The sequence below is a fragment of the Trematomus bernacchii genome, unplaced genomic scaffold, assembly GCF_902827165.1.
Source record: "Trematomus bernacchii unplaced genomic scaffold, fTreBer1.1, whole genome shotgun sequence".
Classification (NCBI taxonomy): Eukaryota; Metazoa; Chordata; class Actinopteri; order Perciformes; family Nototheniidae; genus Trematomus; species Trematomus bernacchii.
This window is the reverse complement of record NW_022987565.1, coordinates 565,372-591,152: the sequence shown is the minus strand read 5'-3', so window position 1 is coordinate 591,152 and position 25,781 is coordinate 565,372. Positions and strand designations below refer to the sequence as shown.

The following is a 25,781-nucleotide window of genomic DNA, read 5'->3' as shown; positions in this document are numbered from 1 at the left end:
AAATGGTGTTCTTGAAATAAAATAATGCGTCCTGCAATCATCCAACATATTTAATAATACAACACATATGATTATAAATCAGTGATCTTCTTGACACATTGAGTCAGCGGACCAACCTTTTCCAGATAAAAGGCAAAAGAGTATACTTATATATAAATTATGTTTATGGGATTTTTCTAAATAATAAAGTATGAAAATAAGTTAGTACACAGTAAATTATGAATGTATGTCATATCCTTTCTGGCTGAACTGCTGCACTAATTCCAACTAAAGGTTCTAATTTAAATTCAAATTCAAAATGTCAAATTCCAATCCCAGATCCCAATAGATGAGCAACACTTCCGGACAAAATTACGCTCTTAAAGCTGCTGAGAAAAAATAAATCCAGAGTTTCTGACAAGTTTTCAAATCCACTTTGAAAAGACATAAACAAATAAGAAAAAAACTAATTTTAAAAAGGAAGGAAACAACAAATCGTAAAGTTATTGAGCTTTATTGTAGTTTTTGTAAGTCAACAACAGTTTGACGTACAGCTGATTTACAAACGGCTCTTTTTCAATGTGAATCAATCGGGGGAAAGTCTTGTTGAGCTGCATGACCCTCAGAAATTGTAATTCCACGCTTTGGCCACCGGGTCAAATTAGCTTTATCTCTCTGCGCTGTTCCTGAGGATGGTTTACATCTTTGCCCCCTCCTGAATAGTTTTTTGTTTACACAATGATCCATTCCTTTGCACACACCAACTGTAGCATGACACCGATAGCAGGATCTTGCAGCTCGTGCACATAACAAACAGAAAAACTACCATGTGTATTGACACTACTGGTGGTCAATACACATGGTACCTTTAACACCACAGATGCTAAATATCAGAAACAAAGAATACATGGAAAAAATCAAGAAGCAATTCTTGTTTTAAGATTGTTAAGTATTATTTTTGTCAGTTTGCTTAGATCTAAAACTCATGTAAAACGTGAGAGTTGCAGATAAAGGGCCAGATCTTCAGATTAGATTTGGTTGAATGCTCCGGGAAAAAGCAGCAAACTCCACTTGAACTCTTACAATATGTCGAACAACAAATACAAAATGTGTGTAATAAAGTGTTCTAACAGTATGGACCAGAGGAGTAATCTAGAAAATAATAATATGTTATTTTCTGCTATAAATTCCACCCAACGATGAAATCTGTGAGTGAAAAGCTCAGGAAAAAGCATGTAAAGCAACTTTGAGGCAAGATTTAATTTGTCATTGTCAAGGTCAAACATCAACTGAACGAACTTTGCACCTTTTAAAATATAATCTTTATATCTGTTTCTTTTCTGGAAATGTCACTTAACTTGTTTGTTTTGGGTTATTTAGGGGGGGCGTGTGTACTCGTGCCTTAGGGGCTTGCCCGTGCATGAGTGTGTGTGCAGGAGCGTGTGTGTGTGTGTGTTTGGCCCTGAGGCGGTTTTACTTTCTTGAAGCTGTCTGTCAGCCTTATCAACACCTCGGCTGACTTCCTGGTTTCTAGCAGTCTTCGATACACACTCACACACACACTGACAGAGAGGGAGGGAACAGTGAAGTCGTCTTACTTCTCTCTGAGTGCGTGTGTGTGTCTGTGTGTGTGCAACTCACACTGAGGATTTCTACGACACTTTCGGGATATGTGCAGTTTCTGTGCAGGATCCCTCCGCTGTTCCCGCCTCTCTGGAGCTGCTGTTTGAATGTTTTCGGAACTTTTTACAGAGTTTTTCCTCCATGTTTGCTGTCATGCAGTCAGAACCCGGCAGTGAGTGTGTGAAGGCGGACTGAGAACACAGGTTGAATGTTAATAGTTGAAGCCTCCAGCTGCATGAAGAGGTTCTAGTTTCTGTAGTTTTCTCACGGAGAGAGAAGGCGAGAGGACAGGGGAGACACTTTGAACCTGAGTGTGTGCGCGGATCCAGGATCAGCTCAGGATGTCTGACTCTGCCTCCAGTTTCCTGCACATCGGGGATATCGTGTCCCTGTACGCAGAGGGCACGGTGAACGGCTTCATCAGCACCCTGGGGTGAGTGGCTGTCCGCGTGCACCCTGTGGTGATCCCCGTGCACTGTTTACTGTGGAGATGTTCACACACAATGTACTTTATATGTAGCTACACATGTGCTTTAATATTGAGTCAGTGTCACATGTCAAGACAGTCAGAACCCCGTTGTCTATTCATGTAAACACTCTAAATGGTTTGTTTTATACAGGTCTATTAAAGGCACATTTCATATTTGGTGTTTTGCACCAGAAAGTCAATAATTAAAGCCATATTTTAACATTATTACACTACATTAGATTACATAAGGAGACTTGTTTTATCCTTCTAAGGATATTCTACTAGACACATCTCAAGATGAAAATGATTATTATAAATGGACATTTGACTTTAAAAGGATTTTTCAAATGCATTTAAATCTATTAATATTTTTGTAATATAGATTTGATTTACTTTGTTGGCCTTCTGTAGCCTAATGCTACTTAAAAACCCTTTATTTGACCTAAAACTCCATTAAGAATCTGGACCTGTTGTTTTAGAACATAAAGTGAAAAATGAAAGGCACATTTTAACATTACTATATTAAATCCCATAAGAAGATAGAAAAAAAGGATCCTCATGATATTAAGTCTGTTTTACATGCACTTAAATACTTAATACTGTAAATATTTAATAATTCATACATATTTCCTTACTTTGTTGGCCTTCTGTAGCCTGAATACTTCTTAAAATCCTTATTATTATTATTATTATTATTATATTATTATTATATTATAATTTTGTATGTAAAAGCTTCACTAATAATCTACATCTGTTGTTTTAGACCATTAAGTCAATAATTAAAGCACATTCCAACATGTTATGTGGACAGTTGACATTCTAGTGTGTTTTACATGTGCTTAAGTCTACACACACACTCTTCACCGTGAACTCAGTGTCCCTTAAATGGCTTAAGTAAGTTTAATAGTGTATTGTTTCATGATATTAAGTCTGTTTTACATGCACTTAAATCTTCATTGTTACAGCAAAGGGGACGGTACATATCAAGTTTTATAGTAGAACAACATAATAACTAAATAAAGTACATGTACCAGCCAGGAATAGCAGTTGTAATTATTATAAGTGTATGGAGGACTTTCCTTTAAGGTGTGTTTCAATGCACTTAAATCCACACACACTCTTTACTGTGAACTCATTGTCCTTTAAAAGACTCTGGATCTTTATTACTGATATTTTTCTTTACATTGTTGGCCTTCTGTGGCCTGATACATGCTATTACAACATTATATATTATTAAAAGCTCCACTAAGAATATAGATATTTTGTTTTGACCAGAAAATCAATAATTGAAGGCACATTTCAACATTATTACATTACATTACATCCCATCAGGACATAGGCAAACACTCCATTATTTGTTCATGCAAATGCTCTTGTTTCAGCCCTGAAAGTATATATTTGTAAAGGAACATTTCACCATGATATTAATTATTATAAATGGACACCAGGCTTATTGTGCTTACTGTGTTTGAAAAGAGCACTAGTCCATATTGCAATTTTAATAAAATGTATATTAATTGTGCAGCCCTAGTGCCTGTGTTGGTACATTATGTCAGTAAAGACCTGTGTTTGTTCTACAGTATATGACACACACTTCCCCTTCACTTGTTCAACTAGTTTAACACGTGGTGAGGAACACAATGTAAATACTATTAAGTACTGCATGATTTGCACGAGCACATATAAGACAGAGTAATATAATACGGTTTCCTGCACACTTCATGTTTAGCAGATTTTTTTGTAGCTTTTGTTTTGATTTTATGCTAAAGCTCAGGTATCTGCTGACCGAGCTGTGCTTCATGATCTCTGCTTCCACACCATAAACTGACAGTAACACTGAAGTTGGACTGATCTCCTTTTCTGGCGTTCTCCCAGTCCACCGGTTTATTATTTTGGTCTGAGAGCAGATCAGTGCACCAGGACGCTGTAACTTCAGCAGGTTTAATAATCTGACCATGTAGAGAGTTTACAGGTCAGAGAAATGCTGCTGTGCCTTAAAGAGGACATACTCTGCTCATGTTCAGGTGTATATCAGTATGTAGTGTCTCTACTTTAAAGAGTCCTCTCCTGCTGATGTTCAGGTGTATATCAGTATGTAGTGTCTCTACTTTAAAGAGTCCTCTCCTGCTGATGTTCAGGTGTATATCAGTATGTAGTGTCTCTACTTTAAAGAGTCCTCTCCTGCTGATGTTCAGGTGTATATCAGTATGTAGTGTCTCTACTTTAAAGAGTCCTCTCCTGCTGATGTTCAGGTGTATATCAGTATTTAGTGTCTCTACTTTAAAGAGTCCTCTCCTGCTGATGTTCAGGTGTATATCAGTATGTAGTGTCTCTACTTTAAAGAGTCCTCTCCTGCTGATGTTCAGGTGTATATCAGTATGTAGTGTCTCTACTTTAAAGAGTCCTCTCCTGCTGATGTTCAGGTGTATATCAATATGTAGTGTCTCTACTGTGACATGTCTCCATGCTTTAATGTTCAAAAAGCTCTTTATTTTTCTCATACTGCCTGTGCTGCAGCACCTCTTTTCACCCTCTGTCTGAAACCAGAGCCCAGTCTGCTCTGATTGGTTAGCTGGCCGGCTCTGTTGGGATTGGTCAACCAGTTAGAGATGTCCCGCCCCTTAGCCTATCACGTACAACGTGTTGGAGTGCTAGCCAATAGAAGTGCTAGTGTTAAATAGTGATGTCACTGAGTTCAGGAAGTAAACAAAGGAGTCAAATGGAGGTGTTTCAGGCAGGGGGGGGGGGGGGGGAGAAACTCCTTCTTTAGCCTTTGTAAACCACTGACATGCACAAAAGCCTATAGAACACTATAGGAGAGGTAAAACCCCAAAAGGCCTCATTAATGCTTCCCCTTGGAGTTTTCGTCTAAACATAATCGTCTAATATATTTGTATAACATCTGTGAAACTACTATGGTCCAATACTAATACAATATTTGGGAATAGGGCAAATCTGAATTAGATTGTAATTTCTTTAACAACAAAACTGTCTATGGATCTCTTTTAGCATTGTAAATATCAAGCAGTTGCAGTTTTTTTTTTAAAGCTTTATACCCAAATCAGCACTTTTGAAACAGGAAGTGAAATAGAGGGATATGAGGCATGGCTAGAATGGGTGATCTGTTTGGTATTTTTTTGGTATTAGTTGCCAGAGCTGGGAATGAAGAACAACTAAGGAAAAAACTAGATAAATATACAACTCAATTCCACTGTAATAACCAAGGATTTATGATAGTTACGATATTCAGTCGGTATGATTTTTTGCAGCTACTCGTCTAATATTTGCATCTTCTCTCTACATGTATTGAGCGTGAAATGTGTTTTGATTGGTTCATCCGGATCCTCCTCTTTCATTCTGCAGAAAAAACTGATTTTAATATGGATTTGTGTATCTGAATAAGCGCAGGTGTTTTCAGTCACAAACTGAACCAGCAAGAGGAGACAGGGATGTCCCGCCCCTTAGCCTATCAGGTACAATGTGTTGGAGCGCTAGCCAATAGAAGCGTGAGCATTACATAGTGATGTCACCATATTACTGAAGTAAAGAAGGAGTCCAATGGATGAGTTTCAGGCAGGATGGGGGGGGGGGTCGGTGGGCGAGAAACACACTCTGGAGGGAACACAGGGATTTTAGCTTTTGCAGACCATTTACATGCACACAAACCTACAGTATATAACACACTACAGGCAGGGGGGAAACCAAAAAGTGACATTATTACAACATTATCTAAAGCTTACTTTTACTGAATTTAGGAGAAATCCACAGTGACAAATAGACAAAGTTAGTAACATAAGCACCTACTGTAAATCTGTATTTTGGAAGTATTCTTAAAGCTAGTCTGAAACAAAGGTAATGAGTTCATAACTCAGACGATCAGAGAGTTCATTAGGTTCTGACGTACTGACAATAACACAACCTTTAACACACAGAGAAAGTGGCAGCTATGTATGGCAGGAAAAGGAAGTGGTACCTACCGAGTATGTCCAACAGAGATTTCCAATGTGCCAGTCTGTGTGTGTGTGTTTCCTGTTCTTTCGCCCACTCCTCTTAACTTCATCTTGACCTTTACCTTATGTTTGTTGACTTGTACTGGCTCCCGTTGACCTGTATGGAACAATAGGTCACACATTTTAGCCGCATTAGCGTCACATGCTAACAGCTGTAAGGAGGGAGATGCTATTGGCACGTCATTGGTACATACTGTATGCAAAGGACAACATTTGTTCACCAGTTGCCTTGATACTGATACTGTGAAAATATCGTGGAGTGGACCATTGATGCTTGCAAATATTTACACAATGAGATTTCTATTACATTTTTTAGATTATATTTGATTCAACTTTATTGTCACCGTACTGTACTGAGACAAGGAAATGCAGTTATGTAGCATTTTTACCAGAATATGCAAGAGAAGCAGTGTAATTTATAGTATAATATAGCATATGACATATATAAAAACGCTAAAGTACACACAGTACACACAGTATACACAGTATAACAGTGGTCTCGTGTTAGCAGGCTAAGTGATTCCAGACTAGATGTAAAAAGGAAAATTGTCCATAAGTTTCTAAAAATGCAACATCAGGTCTTTAAATGTCAGAACAATTTGACATTTTCTTCTTAATAAATTACTTAAAACTGATTATAGATGCCGATAAATGTAATATTGGACGATTTATTGATTCATCTTTTTTAACTCTTACTTTTTAAGTAGATTAATTCCCTTTAACTCTCAGTAAGCCCACCGTTTCTGTTGACTACATACTAGAGAGAGACATTTGCCTATGAGAGCCAGAGAGGGAGATGTCAGTTGATGAACCTGCTGGTTTCCTTACAGTCAAATACTGCGGCGTCAACACAAACAAACAGGATTCAAACAGGAATCCTCTGGTGCCCGGGGCCCTGACCACACGCTGAGGGGGACATTAACACACATTAGCACCCCCCCGCACACACACTACAAACTGCCTCCTTTAAACAGGTGACTTCATCTATAGGTCTAAGAAAAAGAAGACCTTTAAAGAACAGATGGAGGCATGAACCTGAGCTGCAAGAAAAGTTGAGCAACTGCAAAATAATCAACAACTTCTGAGAATCGATTAATCGTTAAAGTAATTTTTCATGCAAAAATGACAAAAATAGAAATGTGTCTTAAGTGTGGAGATTCCCTTCTCTTTTATCTCATTGTTAACCAAATATATTTTGGTTTAAACTCACAAAACAACATTTTGTAGCAACTGTGTTTCCTGCCAGGTTATTTCACGTAATACGTTAATGGTATTTTCCATACATCTGTTGTTGTAATTGTTAAAGCTGTTTGTTAGACCCATATACCTTTTGGTTTTTAAAATGAGTTTTTTTAATGTGAGATTTCTTCCCTTAATAGTAGGAAGAGACATTGTTTTATAGTTAAAAAAATAATGTTTTAATGCAAAAGATATCTCATTCCCACTGCAACCAACAAAAATACAATCTACATTACATTACATTACATTACATTTCATTTAGCTGACGCTTTTATCCAAAGCGATTTACAATAAGTGCATTCGACCAAGAAGATACAAACTTGAAGAAAACGGAATCATATAAGTACATCAGGTTTCATAGAGCCAAAACATTTCAAGTGCTACTCAACAGGCTTTAGATAAGCCAGTCCTTTGTTAGTATATAAGTGTGTTTTTTATTTTATTTTATTGCTCGAAGTGGAGTCGAAAGAGATGAGTTTTCAGTCTGCGCCGGAAGATGTGTAGGCTTTCTGCTGTCCTGATGTCAATGGGGAGCTCATTCCACCATTTTGGAGCCAGGATAGCAAACCCACGTGTTTTTGCTGATGGGAACTTGGGTCCCCCTCGCAGTGCGGGTGCAGCGAGCCGTTTGGCTGATGCAGAGCGGAGTGCACGTGCTGGGGTGTATGGTTTAACCATGTCCCGGATGTAGGTAGGGCCAGAACCAGTGGCGGCCGGTCCATAGGGGCGCTAGGGGCGCCGCCCCACCTCTTCCCATATTGAAAAAAAAAAATAAATTAAAATTAAAAAAAAAAAAAAAAATATATGTTTAAAAAAAAATATATATTTTTATTTTTATTTTTAATGAACAAGGTAAATATTATATAATTGGTATCAGTAAAATGTATAATCTACAATAAAATCTCGTTTAAAATTGTGTTACGATGTCTAAAGTTACTGATAAGTCACATGTTTCCTGCCTGGCCTTGCCCATGCACCTTCTCTCGTCTGGGCGCTAAGAGAGGAGCCTTCAACCAGTGCAGCAGCAGCCACTAGCAGCTGACTGTTGCTATCTGTAACGTGTAAACTATGCCGCGAAAATATAATTTCAGCCAATCAGCGTCGTCAAAGATGACGGTCACCGGGCGCCAATGTCAGCGCCCAGTGCAGTCTGTGAGTAGTTTGGACAGTGACTCGTATCCGGTTGACGCAGTAGTTGATGAGGATGGCTTCATGTGCAGGTGGAGTCTCCGGACCTCGGTCCCCGCCTAATTCTGTTCAAGAGCTAATCTCCAATCCTTTCGAAAGGAGAAGTTTGGCAGATAAATTGTTGCTTAAAGACCTTGGACCGGACCAACCCGATTTGAATATATCGCAGCAATCTCGTGAAAAAGACAACATTTATACACGAGGCTTCACAAGTAGCTGGTACACAAGAAAGGCTTGGCTAGCTGGATGCAAACAGGTAAATGCTGTCTTTTGTTTCCCATGCTTGGATATCACTTTATATGTAGAGAGGAGGTTTCCCATGGTTGTTAGAAGTTTATTAATAAGTGGGCATTTATCACAGAAGTGATTGTTCTGTCTCCACGTTTGTTGCATTGTCTGTGATGTATTTTCCAACGGTTATAGCTCCTGTTCTGTCCCAGCAACACTACACGGTTTGCAGCTCCACCACATTTTTGGTTTATCTTCGGTGTCGCTTAAAATCTGCTTCCCATCGGACTAAAACCTCCACGTAATCTGAAGACAGATACTTGAAGTTATTTAAACCTTTTGCAAACGTTATGTTCTTTCTTGCTCTAGCCTTGCCAGTTACATTGTACATAACACATATATTATCATTATGCTAACTGGTTGTTCGTGTTAGACGATGTAGCTTTTTCATTTCTGAGTTATTGCTATATGTAAATAAGCCTGTTTGTAAATAATCCTCAGAGAAACAAAGAAAAAACACAATTTATGACATTTTGTGCTGTGGTTATTTTTTTTAAATTGCATTTATTCACAGTTCAGTTTGAAATGCTGTAGTGACTTGTATTGAACCACTTAAATATTTATAATTAATGCTACTGAAAAGATGCTATTAATTTTATATCTCACATGCAGTTCACTGTAAAGCTACTTGGTGAAGGTGTTGGTTCATAAAACATGAACAGTTTTAAGAAAGAAAAAAACAGACCAGTTCTGAGAACACAAATTCCTGGTAAAGTAGTAGATGTTCAGGTTGATAAATAATATTTTCCACACTGAAGATTATGGAGGTATTGATCAGTCTTCTCATATTTTTAAGCCTCGATTTCTCCTTTCCCCCCCCCCTCTAACATCACCAGAAGTCATCATTTAAGGGGTCATTTCTCGAAAAAAAATTCCGGGGGGAAACCCCCCGGGTAGGTCACTTACGGTACGTCAAGAGCCCCACCAAAAAAAAAGACCACCGGCCGCCACTGGCCAGAACCATTCACAGCATGGTACGCAAGTACCAGTGTCTTGAAGTGGATTTTAGCAGTTACTGGAAGCCAGTGAAGGGAGCGGAGGAGTGGTGCGGTGTGGGAACATTTAACAAGACGAGCTGCTGCATTCTGGATGAGTTGCAGAGGTCGAATGGCACATGTGGGTAGACCAGCCAGGAGGGAGTTGCAGTAGTCTAGGCGTGAGATGATGAGAGCCTGGACCAGAAGCTGCGTCAGGAGGGGACGTATCCTCCTGATGTTGTAAAGAGTGTATCTGCAGCAGCGGGTTGTAGCAGCGATGTTTGCAGTGATGGACAGTTTGTTATCTAGGGTCACACCCAGATTCCTTGCAGTCTGAGTCGGGGAAACAACAGAGGGGCCGATGTTGATTGTTAGGTCAAGACTGAGTGGGACAATCTTTTTCAGGAAGAAAAAGCAGTTCAGTCTTGTCAAGGTTGAGCTTGAGGTGGCGAGCAGACATCCACTGAGAGATGTCAGCTAGACAAGCAGAGATGCGTGCGACAACCTGGGTTTCAGAACGGGGAAAAGATAAAATGAATTGAGTGTCGTCAGCGTAGCAATGGTATGAAAAACCATGCGGGCTAATGACAGATCCGAGCGAGTTCGTGTACAGAGAGAAGAGGAGGGGACTGAGGACAGAGCCCTGAGGGACCCCTGTAATTGACTTTATACATAGCTGTTTGAGCGAAAATATATAATATAATTTTGATTTGGGGTTGACCAGGCGACTCCAAGCTTTTGAGATAATGATTGAATACAGAAATTCAAACAAGTTTGAGAATGATTTTTGACATAAAACGGTCGACTCAATCCTCCACGCTCACTTCCCATAAGGATTAGTCCTCTGTGATCTCTGGTCCGTTTCCCTGCAGAGAATAAATGTTGATCTGAGGATCATATCACTGCTGAGAGCTGGAGTTAAGGATGAGTCAGTGTCTGTGGTTCAATAGTTAAATATCTGCCTGATGTTCCACACAAGGAACGTTTATTTGTACAGAAACCTTCACCTGCAAGGCAATTCAAATACTGCTCTACATAAGACAAGAGAAGACACAAAGGAAACACGAGGCAATGTAATAAGACACAGGGATAGCATCTAAAAGAGTAGAACTAATACAACAAAAGACAAGTTAAACATTACAGTAGATATAAAGCTACAGTGCAGCTACAGAGGCTGGAAATGAACACATAATCCTAAATTTAACTCAAAAAGGAAACCGAAACGTTTTTATTTAGACGTCTTAAGCCGTCTTTGTGGTTTGTTTTAACTTGAGTGGGATGCTTTCACACGTTTGCTAAGCTGTTTCTGCAGTCTTTTGTTCTGCAGGGCATCATTGTACATGTTAATCCTGCTCACTGTATGCATGGCAGAGGAAAAGGGGTTTCTTTATAATGTTTCTAACTTACATCTTATTTAAAAGAGATCTGCTCACTTAAATTATATTTTTTAACTCATGACTGGGATGTTCGCTCACACTTCACAGGATGTCAGAGATATCAGTATCAGACCATCTTTGTTTGATTTTTGTCGGACTGCAACTGACAATTATAAATGTTTCTTTCATAAAATGTCTGCGTCTACTTCCTTGGGTCACAATAAACTTCTTTCTGTCGCTTTATTTTTACTACAAACTGTCCAAAACCCAAAGATATTGAGTCGTCATAGTTGATAATAAGTATCTACTAATATTTAAACTTAAAAACAGCTGCAACCAGCAAATTCTGAGCTACTGATCTGTTGATTTAAATTCCAACTAACTCAGCTTTGAGTTTGTAATTTCATTGATTTTGCAATGCCATAATGCATTTAACGGATGACAATATTTTGGAGTGTAACCAAGAAATGTCCAGCCCCGTCTCCTCTTGCTGGTTCAGTTTGTGACTGAAAACACCTGCGCTTATTCAGATACACAAATCCATATTCAAATCAGTTTTTCCTGCAGAATGAAAGAGGAGGAGGATCCGGATGAACCAAACAATACACATTTCACGCTCAATACATGTAGAGAGAAGATGCAAATATTAGTGGAGTAGCTGAAAAAAATCATACCTACTGAATATCGTAACTATCATAAATCCTTGGTTATTACAGTGGAATTGAGTTGTATATTTATCTAGTTTTTTCCTTAGTTGTTCTTCATTCCCAGCTCTGGCAACTGCTTGATATTTACAATGCTAAAAGAGATCCATAGACAGTTTTTTGTTGTTAAAGAAATTACAATCTAATTCAGATTTGCCTTATTCCCAAATATTGTATTAGTATTGGACCATAGTTGTTTCACAGATGCTATACACATATTTTATGTTCAGATGAAAACTCCAAGGGGAAGCTTTAAAGGTCACCTATCATGCCATTTTTAGGCAATAGCATAGGTCTCAGATATATGAAAATATATAAAAAATATGTCTATGAAGTGTTTTGCTCAAAATACCAAACAGATTAGGGATGTCCCGATCACCTTTTTTTGCTCCCGATCCGATTCCGATCATTTGATTTTGACAATCTGCCGATACCAATTTTTCCCGATCCGATCTTTATGCAATGCATTAAGAGAAAAAAAAAGGTAACAGCGATGAATTCAGCTATCTTGGCTGTTATTTTTGTTGGCCTTTTCACTGTTCTGGGGTAGTTTCTCTTTCCTTTTAAAAGTCTCTGAAAGTGTCGGTTGTTTCAGTGCCGTTACCTGAGTGGCCGCTGTGTACTCGTCGTGTTGTTGTTGGTGTTTGTATTAGATTGGTCGTGTTGAACGTAGCTCTGTTCTTTCCACCACGCGGAACCTCCGCCTTGCAAACATTGCATATGGCTGTTACACTGCCTTCGCTTTCAATTTTATAATACTTCCAAACTCCTGACATTTTCTCTGTCCCGACCCTCGAGGCACCAGCTGAACGTAGCCTTTCGTTAGCTTACTGCTACTATTAGACACTGCGCCCACTCTGTTGCCAGATTTGAGAGAAATAAGCAACCAGGTCTATGAAAACAAGCCCAAAAGAAGCAACACATACATGATGTTGTGTCATTTTAAACCAAAACTAAGGCCTCAGGATGACTTTAAGACGTGAACATGGTCATTTTTGTTTTGTAACATTAAATAAAATACAAATATTTTATAAAAAAAAAAAAAATTCCCAATCCCCGATTTTTTTCTCCCGATTCCGATCTTTTGAAAATCACGTGATCGGCTCCGATCCCCGATCACGTGATCGGATCGGGACATCTCTAAAACAGATCACCCATTCTAGCCATGCCTCATATCCCTCTATTTCACTTCCTGTTTCAAAAGTGCTGATTTGGGGTATAAAGCTTTAAAAAAAAAAAATTGATAAAGCATAAAAAAGGAGGGGTCTGAGCTCATGCGGGACCCGGCAGCTACTGTCTAAACTAAATGCTGCCGTGATGAAACGCCATATCATGGATTATCAAGGATTATTTCTGAAACATTATGGAGCTCAAAGGCTTTCTCTCTTGCCGGTTATACCACAAGGTGAGTTCCTTTTTATATCCAGCTTCTTCACACACGTGCTCTCCAGTACAGGTTAGCTCTGAGTGTTAGCGATGCTAATGTAAACATGCACCGACAATATTACGTCCAAAACAGTCGGGCATTGTTTCTGATAGCAACGTTTCTGATAGGGCCGTGGGTCCACATTTCCGATATCACGTCATATCGGACGCAAATCTGGATCAGCTCCATTGTACCCCCGTTTTTAGAGATTTGGGTCAGTTCCCTGACACACCGGGGACACATATTTATGTATAAAAGACATCAAAAAGTGCATTTTGCATGATAGGTCCCCTTTAAAGAGGCCTTTTGGGGTTTTACCTCTCCTGTGGTGTTCTATATAGGCTTTTGTGCATGTCAATGGTTTACAAAGGCCTGCCTGAACCACCTCCATTGGACTCCTTTGTTTACTTCCTGAACTCAGTGACATCACTATTTAACACTCGCGCTTCTATTGGCTAGTGCTCCAACACATTGTACGTGATAGGCTAAGGGGTGGGACATCTCTAAACAGTTGACCAATCACAACAGAGCCGGCCAGCTAACCAATCAGAGCAGACTGGGCTCAGGTTTCAGACAGAGGGTGAAAAAAGGTGCTGCAGCACAGGCAGTAGGAGAACAATAAAGAGCTTTTTGAACATTAAAGCATGTGAACATGTCACGTTGGAGACACTACATACTGATATACACCTGAACATGAGCAGAACATGGCCCTTTAACTCGAAAAATTCAACCAATGTAGAAGTGCTTAGTGATGTTGCTAATGTTCGTTAAGTCTTCAGAGTTTTATCCAGTCTTAATAATAAACTAGATCTGTTTTAGTCTTTGGAAACGTGTATAGACAGAGGGGAAGAGATAAGGAGGCAAAAATGTAAGGAAGACGCACATTCAGAGGAATGAACAGAAAAACTTGGTTATTGATGATGTTTGACAGAAACACTTCCCTGCTGATTAACTCTGAAACAGATGTGGATGATGTGATTTCTATAGATCAGGTTAAACACTGTGAAACACGCCAGCTGTACAATCATGTTCACTGAGTCAACACACCTGAGTGTGTGTGTGTGTCTTGTGAATGGAGCAATCAGCAGCACACACCTGGGACACACCTGGCAGGCGGAAAAAATACCTGAGAGGCTGTTTTAAGTGACGGGGGGACGGGGGGGGGGGGCGTGCTGTGTTTGTTCAGAAAGTGACTCAAGAGACAGAAAAGAAAGAGGGAAGAAAGAGAAAAAAACTCCTTTGGAAAAATGGGAATGTGTTTTGGAAAGTGAAGACTTATTGAAAGACAGGCATGTAAAGAGGAAGGGTAGAATGTAGATATACTGTAAGAGTAAACAGAAAAACAAAGTTGTAAATGGTTACAAATGAGGGAGGATAAAAGGAAAGAAATGAGATTCTTTGGAAACTAAAGGCAGCTAGAAAAGTGAGGGCTAAGCTAAGAAGAGATAAGAAGGAAGGAAACAACAGAGAGAAAGGGAAAGAAAAGTGGGAAGAAGGGAAACAGAAATTGAAAGTCAAGAAAGAGATTGATATGTGACGATAAAGATAAATATGAGACAGGAAGAAAAGAAGAAGGAAAAGTGACGACATTATAAAAAGCGTATTATTAGTCTCTCTTAAAAAACAAACAAGTAGAAAAACTCCTACTTCATTGGAGAAATAAACTATATTAAAACAGTTAAACACATTTCTAAAGCCTGTTGTATCAGCTGCATTTAGGGTTAGGGTTAGGGGGTTAGGGTTAGTCATAAACCAAGTCAGCATTAAATGCAAGTCAGTACATTTTTTCCGCCAGCAGTGCAACAAAGTGGTTATAAGACGATCACAAAGCACAGCTACACATATTTTAAGCCTTGTTTCTTGTTGAGTTGAGTTTAGTTATTATATTTTTACTGCAGGAAATCAACACATTTAACTGTTTACTCTTTGTTTGTGTTGTGGGTCTTGTATTGTGATGGATAATGTGAACACAGATCATTGAAGCAGCCTGTTTGCCAGAGGATAATGTAATGTATATGAATGTTGGAGCTTTTCCCAGAATCACTTGCAGCTCCTGATTTGTTTACAGGCTGTGGTTTTGGTTTTGTAATTGGCCGCTGTGACCCTGACTCAGCCAGAATGCAAACATATGACCATGTGACACAATTATTAAAATAGCATCAAGCCAACGCAAAATATATCCTTTAAATCACATAAAGTTCTTTATATGCTTAATTCATGGTCGTTAAAGGAGCTCTACTCAATGTGTAGATCCTTCATACAAAACCATGCTTTTATTGTGAAGTTTAACATTGTTTCCTTCACAATAAAAGTCCAACTTTTACTTTCCTGCTCGAGTTCAGACAGAAGAAAACCAGCCCCAGGATAATCAGAGTCTGCGAAGACATGACACACACACACACGCACGCACGCACGCACGCACACACACACACACAGTTGAAGCTTTATTTTCGTGCAGTGAGCAGACAGCCTGCAGTCAGTAGGATTACCTATCCATTCATACACACATTAACTACAATCACCAGGAGGCCAGGTGTGTGTGAGTTTAAGTGTGTGAGTGTGTGTGTGTGTGTGTGTGTGTGTGTGTCAGTCACTATTGAGCCCCTCTGTTGCCTACACACTGATCGTAAAAGAGATTTACGTACTCTAATGACACCACACACACACACACACACACACACACACACACACACACACACACACACACACACACACACACACACACACACACACACACACTCAAATTTGACTCAAATTTCTTCAATATTTTTTGTCATGTTTCATCTTTTTAAAGGTTCCAGTCTGCTCATTTTCAGGTTCATATTAGTATTTAGGATTAAGCCTATCACGTACAATGTGTTGGATCGCTAGCCAATAAAAGCGAGAGTGTTATAGTGATGTCATTATGTTCCTGAAGTAAACAAAGTAGTCCAATGGAGGCTTTTCAGGCAGGGAAGGGAGTGTGTAGGGAGGGAACACAGGGATGTTAGCCTTTTTCAAACCATTTACATGCACACAAAGCTTTATAACACACTAGAGGAAAGGGAAACCCCCAAACAGCACAGTAGGCCTTCTTCTCTTTAAAACCTCCCCTCCTGCCTTCCTCACAGTCTCTCAAACCTTATCTGTCCATCTAAATTCTCACTTAACAACAGAGTGGAAACATCATCTAGAAAACGTGTGTAAATAAAGATTAGGAGTCACCAACACCAGCGGGTTGTTTCCTGTCCTCTGAAAAAGGACTGTACAACTCTTTTCTGAACGTTTTCACACGTTAAAGTCCCTTCACACCCTGCTGGTGATCAAACTATCGATCTTTAAAGCCCCTGACACACCAACCCGATTTTGGGAGTCAGAGGCCGTCAGAGGCAGTCGGGCATTCGCGGCGCCCTACTCAGGTTGGTGTGTCCCGCACCGTCGTCTCTTTACGGCACATTTTCACACCTCCCGCGGCCGATTCAACATGGAGGGAGGCCAAAGAAAGTCGGGACAAAGAAATCACTCTGATTGGCTGTTCAGCTTTAGCGAATCAGTGCATGAGAAGCGAAGCGGAAGTGAGGGACCAAAAGAAACGATTAAGAAGGCACACACAGACAGTTAATCTTTTTCATTTTCATCTCACCCGGACGCAAGAGTTTCTTTTTTATGTTTACATGTTTTCGATCGACGAGAGAGAGTGAAAATGGAACCCAGACGCTATTTGTTGTTTGTTTATATCACGCAGCCTGTTCTCCTTCTCTCGGTGTATCGTCTGTCTTCCGGTTGTTGCCTCTTTTGAATGACGAATACACACTAACGCTGCCTGCTGGTAAGGACAGTTATTGCCACTCGTCAACTGAAGTCTTTGCGGTGTGTTCGTAGGCGGGCGGCGTAGCCGACGCAGGCGACGTAGCGGACGTAAAAGTCGGGACGCCTTCGGTACGCGTTCTTTGGTCTCAGGTTGGTGTGTAGCGGCCTTAAGGTTTAAAGATCGGTTTAAGATCAGTTTTGTGAATGTTTCCTGCAGACTGCATCACTGTCAGCTCCTCCTTATAATGTGGATTTCATATATTTTTTCATTCAGTGTTTTCTTTTGTGTTTTATACATCTTTTGGCATTTTTTATCCTTTTCTCTCCTTGTTGTGTTTTTCCTCTGAGACAAAGGTCACAGAGGAAACGTGACGAATACATACACTTTAGAAATGTTTTTAACGTTGGTAATATGGTGTTTTAAAAAAAATGAATTATCTCTATAATAATATGGGTTTTTAAGTGGAATCACCTAACAGACTTTTCTTCTTCTGTGGTTTTTCTCTGCAGGTTGGTAGATGACCGCTGTGTGGTCGAACCGGCTGCTGGAGATCTTGAGAATCCTCCAAAGAAATTCAGAGGTGTGTGTGTGTGTGTGTGTGTCACTTTATAGTTGACAAACACAGCAGGTCATACATGAGTTACGTTAACTTTGTGTTTGTCAGGTGCGTCAGTAGGACATGTCACAACTGATCTCCTCATAGAGAGCTTCCTTTTATGCAACCTGTTTCTATTTAGTGATGTCGAAATATCCCTAACAGTTTTATTATTGGGGCCAAGTCTAAACAGAAAACAGTAGTTGAATCATCATTCACCCGTTCAATGACAACTGAAACCACATAACAAACTGATTATTTTTCTTTTCCAATCTTAAAAAAACACATCCAAAACACAACACACTCCCCTCCTTCCCAACATAATTGTTTTAATGTCTTTTTTTATCATCATCAGGAGAAATGATCTCATTGCACTTTCATTTCAAAGCAGGTCTAGACCCTTCTCTTTATACCACAAATAATAAAATGCAATATATAATGTGCATCCATTCGTGAAGAGAAACAGGAGCAGACCTGGTTTTTGACGCCGATCGATCTAGTTAGTAACATGCATGTTTGGGAGATGAGTGCATATAGAGATAAAGAGAATTATAATATTAGAGGTGAAAGTCCCAAGACAGTCTAATCCTATAGCAGCAAAACTAAGGAACTTGTTCTATTAAATCCTGAGCCAGCCCTAACTATAAGCTTTATCAAGGTTGACACTCTAAAAGTGATAGTGTGCTTGATGGAGCTGACACAAGATGATGCCTAAATGAAACATAGTGTCCTGCTTTTAAACTATTGAAATGGAAAATATTTACGTTGATTTTGAATTCTTCGGTGAGGGAAATGGAGGACATGTTGTCTGAAGAATTGTATTTATTCGTTTTAAGTCTTAAAACATGAACAAATAGCGACAATTGATGTCCTCAGTTCCAAATGTGATATACGCCGTCCTCACCATGAGATCACACGTCGGCCTGATTCTGGTCCTGGGTCAGGTCTCTTTATAAGAACCATGAAAACCTCCAGAGTGCTGAATGAAATATAAATGATGTGTGTGAGTGATCTAAGTCCAGCTGCTATCATTAGACACACACACACACACACACACACACACACACACACACACACACACACACACACACACACACACACACACACACACACACACACACACACACACACACACACACACACACACACACACACACACACACACACATACACATACACATACACATACACACACCATCTGCGAGCAGTTGAACTAGTTTACATATAGATCAGTCACAGCTCAACTCACACATTTTTGGAACTTTTGGCGGGTACTTACATTTAAAAGTATCAAGTTAAAAATCAATTAAATACAAATAAGTCATAATTAAATATGAACTGTAAATTGACAAAATGTGTATGTGGTGTGTGTGTGTGTGTGTGTGTGTGTGTGTGTGTGTGTGTGTGTGTGTGTGTGTGTGTGTGTGTGTGTGTGTGTGTGTGTGTGTGTTCGAGCGAGGGTTGAAAGCTCATTTCCTTATGTCAATATGACTTTCAAACTAAATGTCCATTTAGATTATCACAATACATACAATTGATTACACTCAGTCAAAGTATGTTTGCCACACACAAACATACACACACGCACGCACACACACACACACACACACACACACACACACACACACACACACACACACACACACACACACACACACACACACACACACACACACACACACACACACACACACACACACACACACACACACACACAGCAACAGTTTTAAGGTACAGGATCTGTAGAAGGAGAGTCAATATGTACGTCCTGTCACTCAGCTTTATTTAGGTGTCTCAATATTGTCCGCTTTATGTCCTATGATGCCTTTTGTTATCTATTTTTTAAGATAAGACATTAGATGAGATTGACAAAAATAATAATAATTATAATGCTATTTAATTAACTGTGAGGTAATGCAGAGCTGAATCAGGAAAACAATGTTTTATTTATAATATTGGATGATCATTTATGTTGCTTAATCTGGATACATGTTGGTGATTTCTTGACTTTCCCTCACACCACCAACAGGTCAGTTTTTTAATCAGTTCCTCCAGGAGTCAGCTCTCAGACAGAACGACCATATTTGGTCGTCGGGCAGAAAATATAAATGTGACTGAAACGCTCTCTGAGACTTACTGTCAGACGCTTCAGCGGTTTAAAGATATGAAACCAAAAACAACCAATTAGCTTCAGGCGCTGCTCCACCGACCAATCAGCACTCTGGAACTAATCACCCACACCAAGAATGTAGAATAAATAGTGTTCAAAATGAAAATGAAAGTATTTCATAGTTCACATTTAAGCATTAAAATATCTAAACTGACTAGACCTATGTGACATATTTTGTTGAGTTGTGTACTTACATTATCCCACAAACTTCAAAGATTAAATCTGTTATTATAATCAAGGTAATATCCCAATTGACATGTGTCAGTGTTTAAGCTGTTATAAATTGACCTATTACCCATATTTAAGGCACATTTTTTACTTTAACTTTTAAGGTTTTGGTGTTTTTAACTCAGATGAAGGATTTTAGTGATTGGATTTCTGGATCTTAAGTTGTCAGAGAAAGAAGTCGAGCAAACATTAGCAAGTACCACACCCCATAGAAGAAGCACACATTTCAACATGAAACGGCTTTATTCAGTGTTTCTCTCAGTTTGAATTGCCTTGTTTGTTTATTATTGAGAGTAAGACACCTCTGTGGATAATTCGGCTCATATTTAAGACGTGCTGAACAATGAACACTGAAGGAATCTTAACAGAAATGGTGATGAAGGCAATGACTCCCATCATCCAGCGACACTTCAAATTGGCACCAAACTACAGATTTTATTACTGTTTTGACTCCTTGTGGCAGAAAGGGTTAGGGGTAGGTTTAGATATTACATAATGTGCATTTGACTTTAAATATAAATAAGATAAGATAAGATAAGATAGTACTTTATTGATCCCAAATTGGGAAATTGTTTTTGTTACAGCAGCATAATAGACAAGGCATTTCTTTTTTTTTAAATAATAAAACCTAAAGGAATTCTTAATTTTTCAAATTATTTTCTGTGACGTGTCAAAGAAATTGAGACTGAATGATTTTTCAGTGCTTTCAGGGTTGAATTGAACTGTATTTAAATATATATTTTCTATCATATTTGAATATTATCTGTGTTTTTTATTATTTGTGTCCCGTGTTTCTTCAGACTGCCTGTTCAAGGTTTGTCCCATGAGTCGATACTCGGCTCAGAAACAGTTCTGGAAAGCCAAACAAGCCAAACATGAGAAGGACAAGATCGCTGACGTGGTGCTGCTGCAGAAACTACAGGTAACACACACATCTCTGCTCAAACACACATCTCTGCTCAAACACACATCTGCTCACACACACTTCTGCTCACACACATTTGCTCACACACACTTCTGCTCACACACATTTGCTCACACACACTTCTGCTCACACACACTTCTGCTCACACACACTTCTGCTCACACACACTTCTGCTCACACACACTTCTGCTCACACACACTTCTGCTCACACACAGCTCTGCTCACACAGATAGACGTTTATTATCAACTGCATTTGTTCAATGCAGAGATGTCTTTTATTCTTTGATTCACGGTTCTCTCTTTACATTGATGATTCAAATGATCAAGGCAAAGCTTCATTTATACAGAAAAGTGCTTTAAATAGGTAGAAAAAGCAGAAATACTATTGCCAAAAAATACATAATAATCATAATCATAATAACAACACTTCAATAAAATCAATACAATTAAAGAATATATATATTTTTGGATAAAATAAAATACATATTTTCATGTAGAAATGACCCAACTACAAAACTCACTTTGAAGCAAAGAAACCACTTTTTGATGTTTCTGTTACGATGCTCTTTAGCTGAATGTTAGTTGACTAAACTAATTTGAAACCTGACGCTGGTAAAACCTCCTCTACTTCCACTAGGAGACAGGGTTTAAATATCAGACGATGAGCAGCACACTCACTTTCTATTTACCTGACTGTGTGGAAAAGTATTTGGTCAAGCATGGAAGAAGATTATTTATTTTGCATTCTGTGAACGCTGTGGAATAGTCAAGAATAAAGCTGGACATTTATCATTGGTGCTAGCGCTAGTCATTTGATTTATTATCTACTTTTATTCCCAACAACTGTATTTTAACTTTGGAAATGTATGTTTTCTTCAGATTTGGACATTTTCTTTCTACATGTCAACTTTATCCTCCAAGTACAAAACAAGATAATGTCAATGTGTGCAAAACAAGTTGTTTACAAAGATATGTCCAACACAGAGAGCAGGATGTTATTACTATCCACTACAAATACTCTGAGTGATCATTGTTAATGTTTGGTTGCATCGCAGCATATAAAGACATTCACAAACAGATGTTACTTTATTCTGTGTGTGTGTGTGTGTCTGTGTGTGTGTGTGTGTGTGTGTTTTGCAGCATGCGTCCAACCTGGAGCAGAAGCAGAACGAGACAGAAAACAAGAAAGTCCACGGAGACGTTGTCAAATATGGAACAGTCATGCAGGTAAAGTGCTCATAAGTTCCAACAAAAAGAGGTTACTTATTAACATTAACATGAAACTGGAGCGCTGTTGAGTTCCTGCACTGGAAGTGAGGCTGATCGGCTCCACAGGAAACATGTGAAGGTTACTGATTGTCTCAGAGTGTTTGAAATAACAGAGATATGACATCAGAGATAAGACTGTATACAATAAAAGTTCAGAGTCATGGATCACTGAATACAGTATCCAGGAATCTGGTCTAGACTGCTTCATATCTATAATAATAATAATAATGGGTTCCATTTATAAAGCACTTCATATTCGAATTCAAATCCCGAAGTGCTACAAGCAGTGAGCATGAACAGTATAAATAGACATGACACAACACGGTAGAATTAATAAAAAGCAATAATAAAAAAAATAAAAGGGTGGTAAAAGGGTCTAGGCAAAGGCTCTTTTGAAGAGATGGGTTTTGAGGCCTTTTTTAAAAGCCTCCACGGTCTGTGGTGCTCTCATGTGGTCGGGGAGAGCATTCCACAGACTGGGAGCAGCCGAGCAGAAGGCCCGGTCTCCCATAGTACGGAGCTTAGTCCTGGGGGGTTTGAGCAGGTTGGAGTTGCTGGAGCGGGTGGTCCGCAAGGAGGTATGGGTGGTGAGGAGTTCCTTGAGGTAGGGAGGGGCAGTTCCATGGACACAATGGTGGGTGAGGACGGAGACCTTGAATTCGATCCTCAGTTCCACGGGTAGCCAGTGTAGTGCTTTAAGGATGGGGATATCTGTTTTAATTATAATCATTCAAATCAAACGACTAGAAATATATTGATTTATAAAAAAACACAAAAAATAAGAATAATGTAAGGAGATGTAGAATAGCACAAAACAACTACAATAAGACACAACATAACTACAGAAATGCAAAAACACCTACAGAAAATGTTAACGTAGGAACACAAAATAACTGTAGAGAGAAGCAGAAAATTCATGGAGGCGCAAAGGAAACAAGAAAAGACTCAAAAGGACTAAACAAATGCAAAATTCAGAGCAAAAAGACCAAAATGTACCACAAAAACACACAGAAATGTGTACAGAAAATGCATAATTCGCCTACTAAACGAACAAAACATATACAATGATGAAAAACCTACAAAACAAGCATGATGGCAAAGATTGTGTCTGTTCTGTTAAACACAAAACACTCTGTATGATGTATTCCTATGAAGGAGGCGCTCTTTAACATGTTGTGTTCATTGTCTCATAATTAGATAACTGGAAATTAAGCAATGTTCCCTTTTCTTTGAATATAGTTTTCTTACAGTCCATCTTAATTCACTACAAACAGCCAAAGTTATTTCCAGTATGTTCCTCAAGCATCATCTCATTTCACTCTGGGTGAATTCATAAAATAGAGTCAAAACACATAGTACAACACGTAGTAAGCATGCATTTTACACTACCAAAAGTGTGTCTTAAAGTGAACAGTTCAGTAAACATCACTCTACTGTTACAGCTGGTGGAGATGGAGGTCATTTTAAAGGCTTTTTGGGTTGGTTTGATCCAAAACAGAACTATATTTTATGACTTGGACATCACTTTAGGAAAATGTTGTGTTTGTCAGGAACTCTTTTCAGCAGCAGGTGATTCCCCATCTCTTATATTTCTCCAGGTTTATACATTTAACTAACTGAATTCATTCATAAAATAAAGTCACATAGCTTCTACTGTAGATTAGCATATCTATAGAAACTGAATGAACATACAACAACAATTCAAAGTAAACCATCCTATAATGTTGAAGCTGGAGGAGATGGAGCTGGTTGTAAATGCTTTCCATGCTTTTGGGAAGTTCAATTACCTCAGAGTTGAACTTAATTACAGTCCTTTAGGTAATGTCAGTTTGTTGGCATTGACAACCAGGTGATTCACACCACTCCCTTCCCCTCGCCATGGCAACATCTGTCCATTTGACTTTGCCGATACATGTGAGATCATTTACAACACACACACACACACACACACACAAACACAAACACACACACACACACAACCACACACACACACACACACACACACAGACACAGACACAGACACACAGACACAGACACATACACACACACACACTGAAACACACAAGACATTACAGTGAGTATTTTCATTCCTTTAATTTTAAAGACTGATTACATGTCTAAATCTCTCTTTCTGAAGCATTTTACATGTTTGGCATTCTTTAAACAAACACACACACACACACACACACACACACACACACACACACACATACACACATACACACATACACACATACACACATACACACACACACACACACACACACACACACACACACACACACACACACACACACACACACACACACACACACACACATAAGCAATTACTTTATGACAGGGTTGTGCTGTGAATCGATATATTGCTATCTCTTAGTCAGTGTCAATATTGACCCCGCTTTCACGCTGTAGATCTGCCATCATCACACACACACACACACACACACACACACACACACACACACACACACACACAATCTGGGTGTGGTTGCTGTTGAAAGAAACTCTGTCAGATCACGATAAAGATTCCTGTAGGAGAAAGGTGTGTGTGTGGTGTGTGGTGTGTGTATGTCAAAGGTGTGGAGGTGGTGACACGGATCACTTCATTATTCTACAGTAGAAATAATAACTAAACTGCACCTTCCTCATGTTTATACACACACACTTCAGTTTAGACAAAGAGGCCATTGTTACTGTAAGTGTGTTACAGTTTTAAAATCTCATGAGCAGAACCTGACGACATGTTAGTGCCTCTAAACTGTCTGATTTCATTATAGAAATAAGTGAAACAAGTAGAAAGTAATGAAGCAGCTGCAGAATGACTGTAGTAAATAGTATCAGTGGAAACACTCACATCTGGTTCGAGTCTGAACGTGAGACTGAGGAGAAATATATGATATCACTGCACATTATCGCTGCCTCCATAAACATTCATCTGTTTGCATCTAGCAATTTATGTATCTATAAATCATATTCAATGTACTTGTATATAGACTCTTCTTGCACTATTTCATTTCTATTGTTATTTCTTTCACTAGTTTTATCTGTTTTATTTGTTTTATGTTGCATTGTTGGAGGAGCCTGAGAGTTCAGTTTTTCATTCCCATATCTACACTGAAGCTACTGTGCACATGACAATACAGCCTTGAATCTTGAATCTTGAATCATACTGAAGTTTTATTTATTTGTTTATTCCACACATGGCAGTTCTATTTTTCAAATAACTTCCTATCCAGTTCTGAGCCATTCCTCTTATTCCATAAGTGTGCAATTTAGATATGAGGATGTTATGATCTATGGTATCAAAGGCTTTTTTTTTCAATAAATACCCATATTGTATATTTCTTACTTTCCAATGCTGATGTAATTTCTTCCATTATTTCCATTAATGCTATGTAGATCGGTTGCTCCTAAAGCCATACTGACTCTCACTCAGTCATTTATTCTTATCAATAAAATTATCACATTTTTGTAAGAACAATTTTTCAAGTATGTATCTGACTCTCTCTGTCTCTCTGTCTCTC

The 25,781-nt window shown here is 38.9% G+C and overlaps 2 protein-coding genes across 2 annotated transcripts in view; both read left to right on the top strand.

The window, feature by feature from the left end:
• Positions 1–1,480: 1,480 nt before the first annotated feature.
• LOC117478563 (inositol 1,4,5-trisphosphate receptor type 3-like) lies at positions 1,481–22,215 on the top strand (the record flags this gene model as incomplete). Its single annotated transcript, XM_034125566.1, is given in 4 exon segments — positions 1,481–2,035; positions 17,579–17,649; positions 20,863–20,984; positions 22,129–22,215. Coding segments are annotated over 4 exon segments (372 nt in total), but the record flags the coding sequence as incomplete, so codon positions are not given.
• A 673-nt stretch (positions 22,216–22,888) lies between these two features.
• The window catches only part of itpr3 (inositol 1,4,5-trisphosphate receptor, type 3), a 66,426-nt gene continuing 63,533 nt past the window's right edge, over positions 22,889–25,781 (top strand). Inside the window, exon 1 of the mRNA XM_034125585.1 lies at positions 22,889–22,935. Coding sequence (XP_033981476.1) covers positions 22,889–22,935 — 47 coding nt within the window. The remainder of the gene's footprint in view (positions 22,936–25,781) is intronic.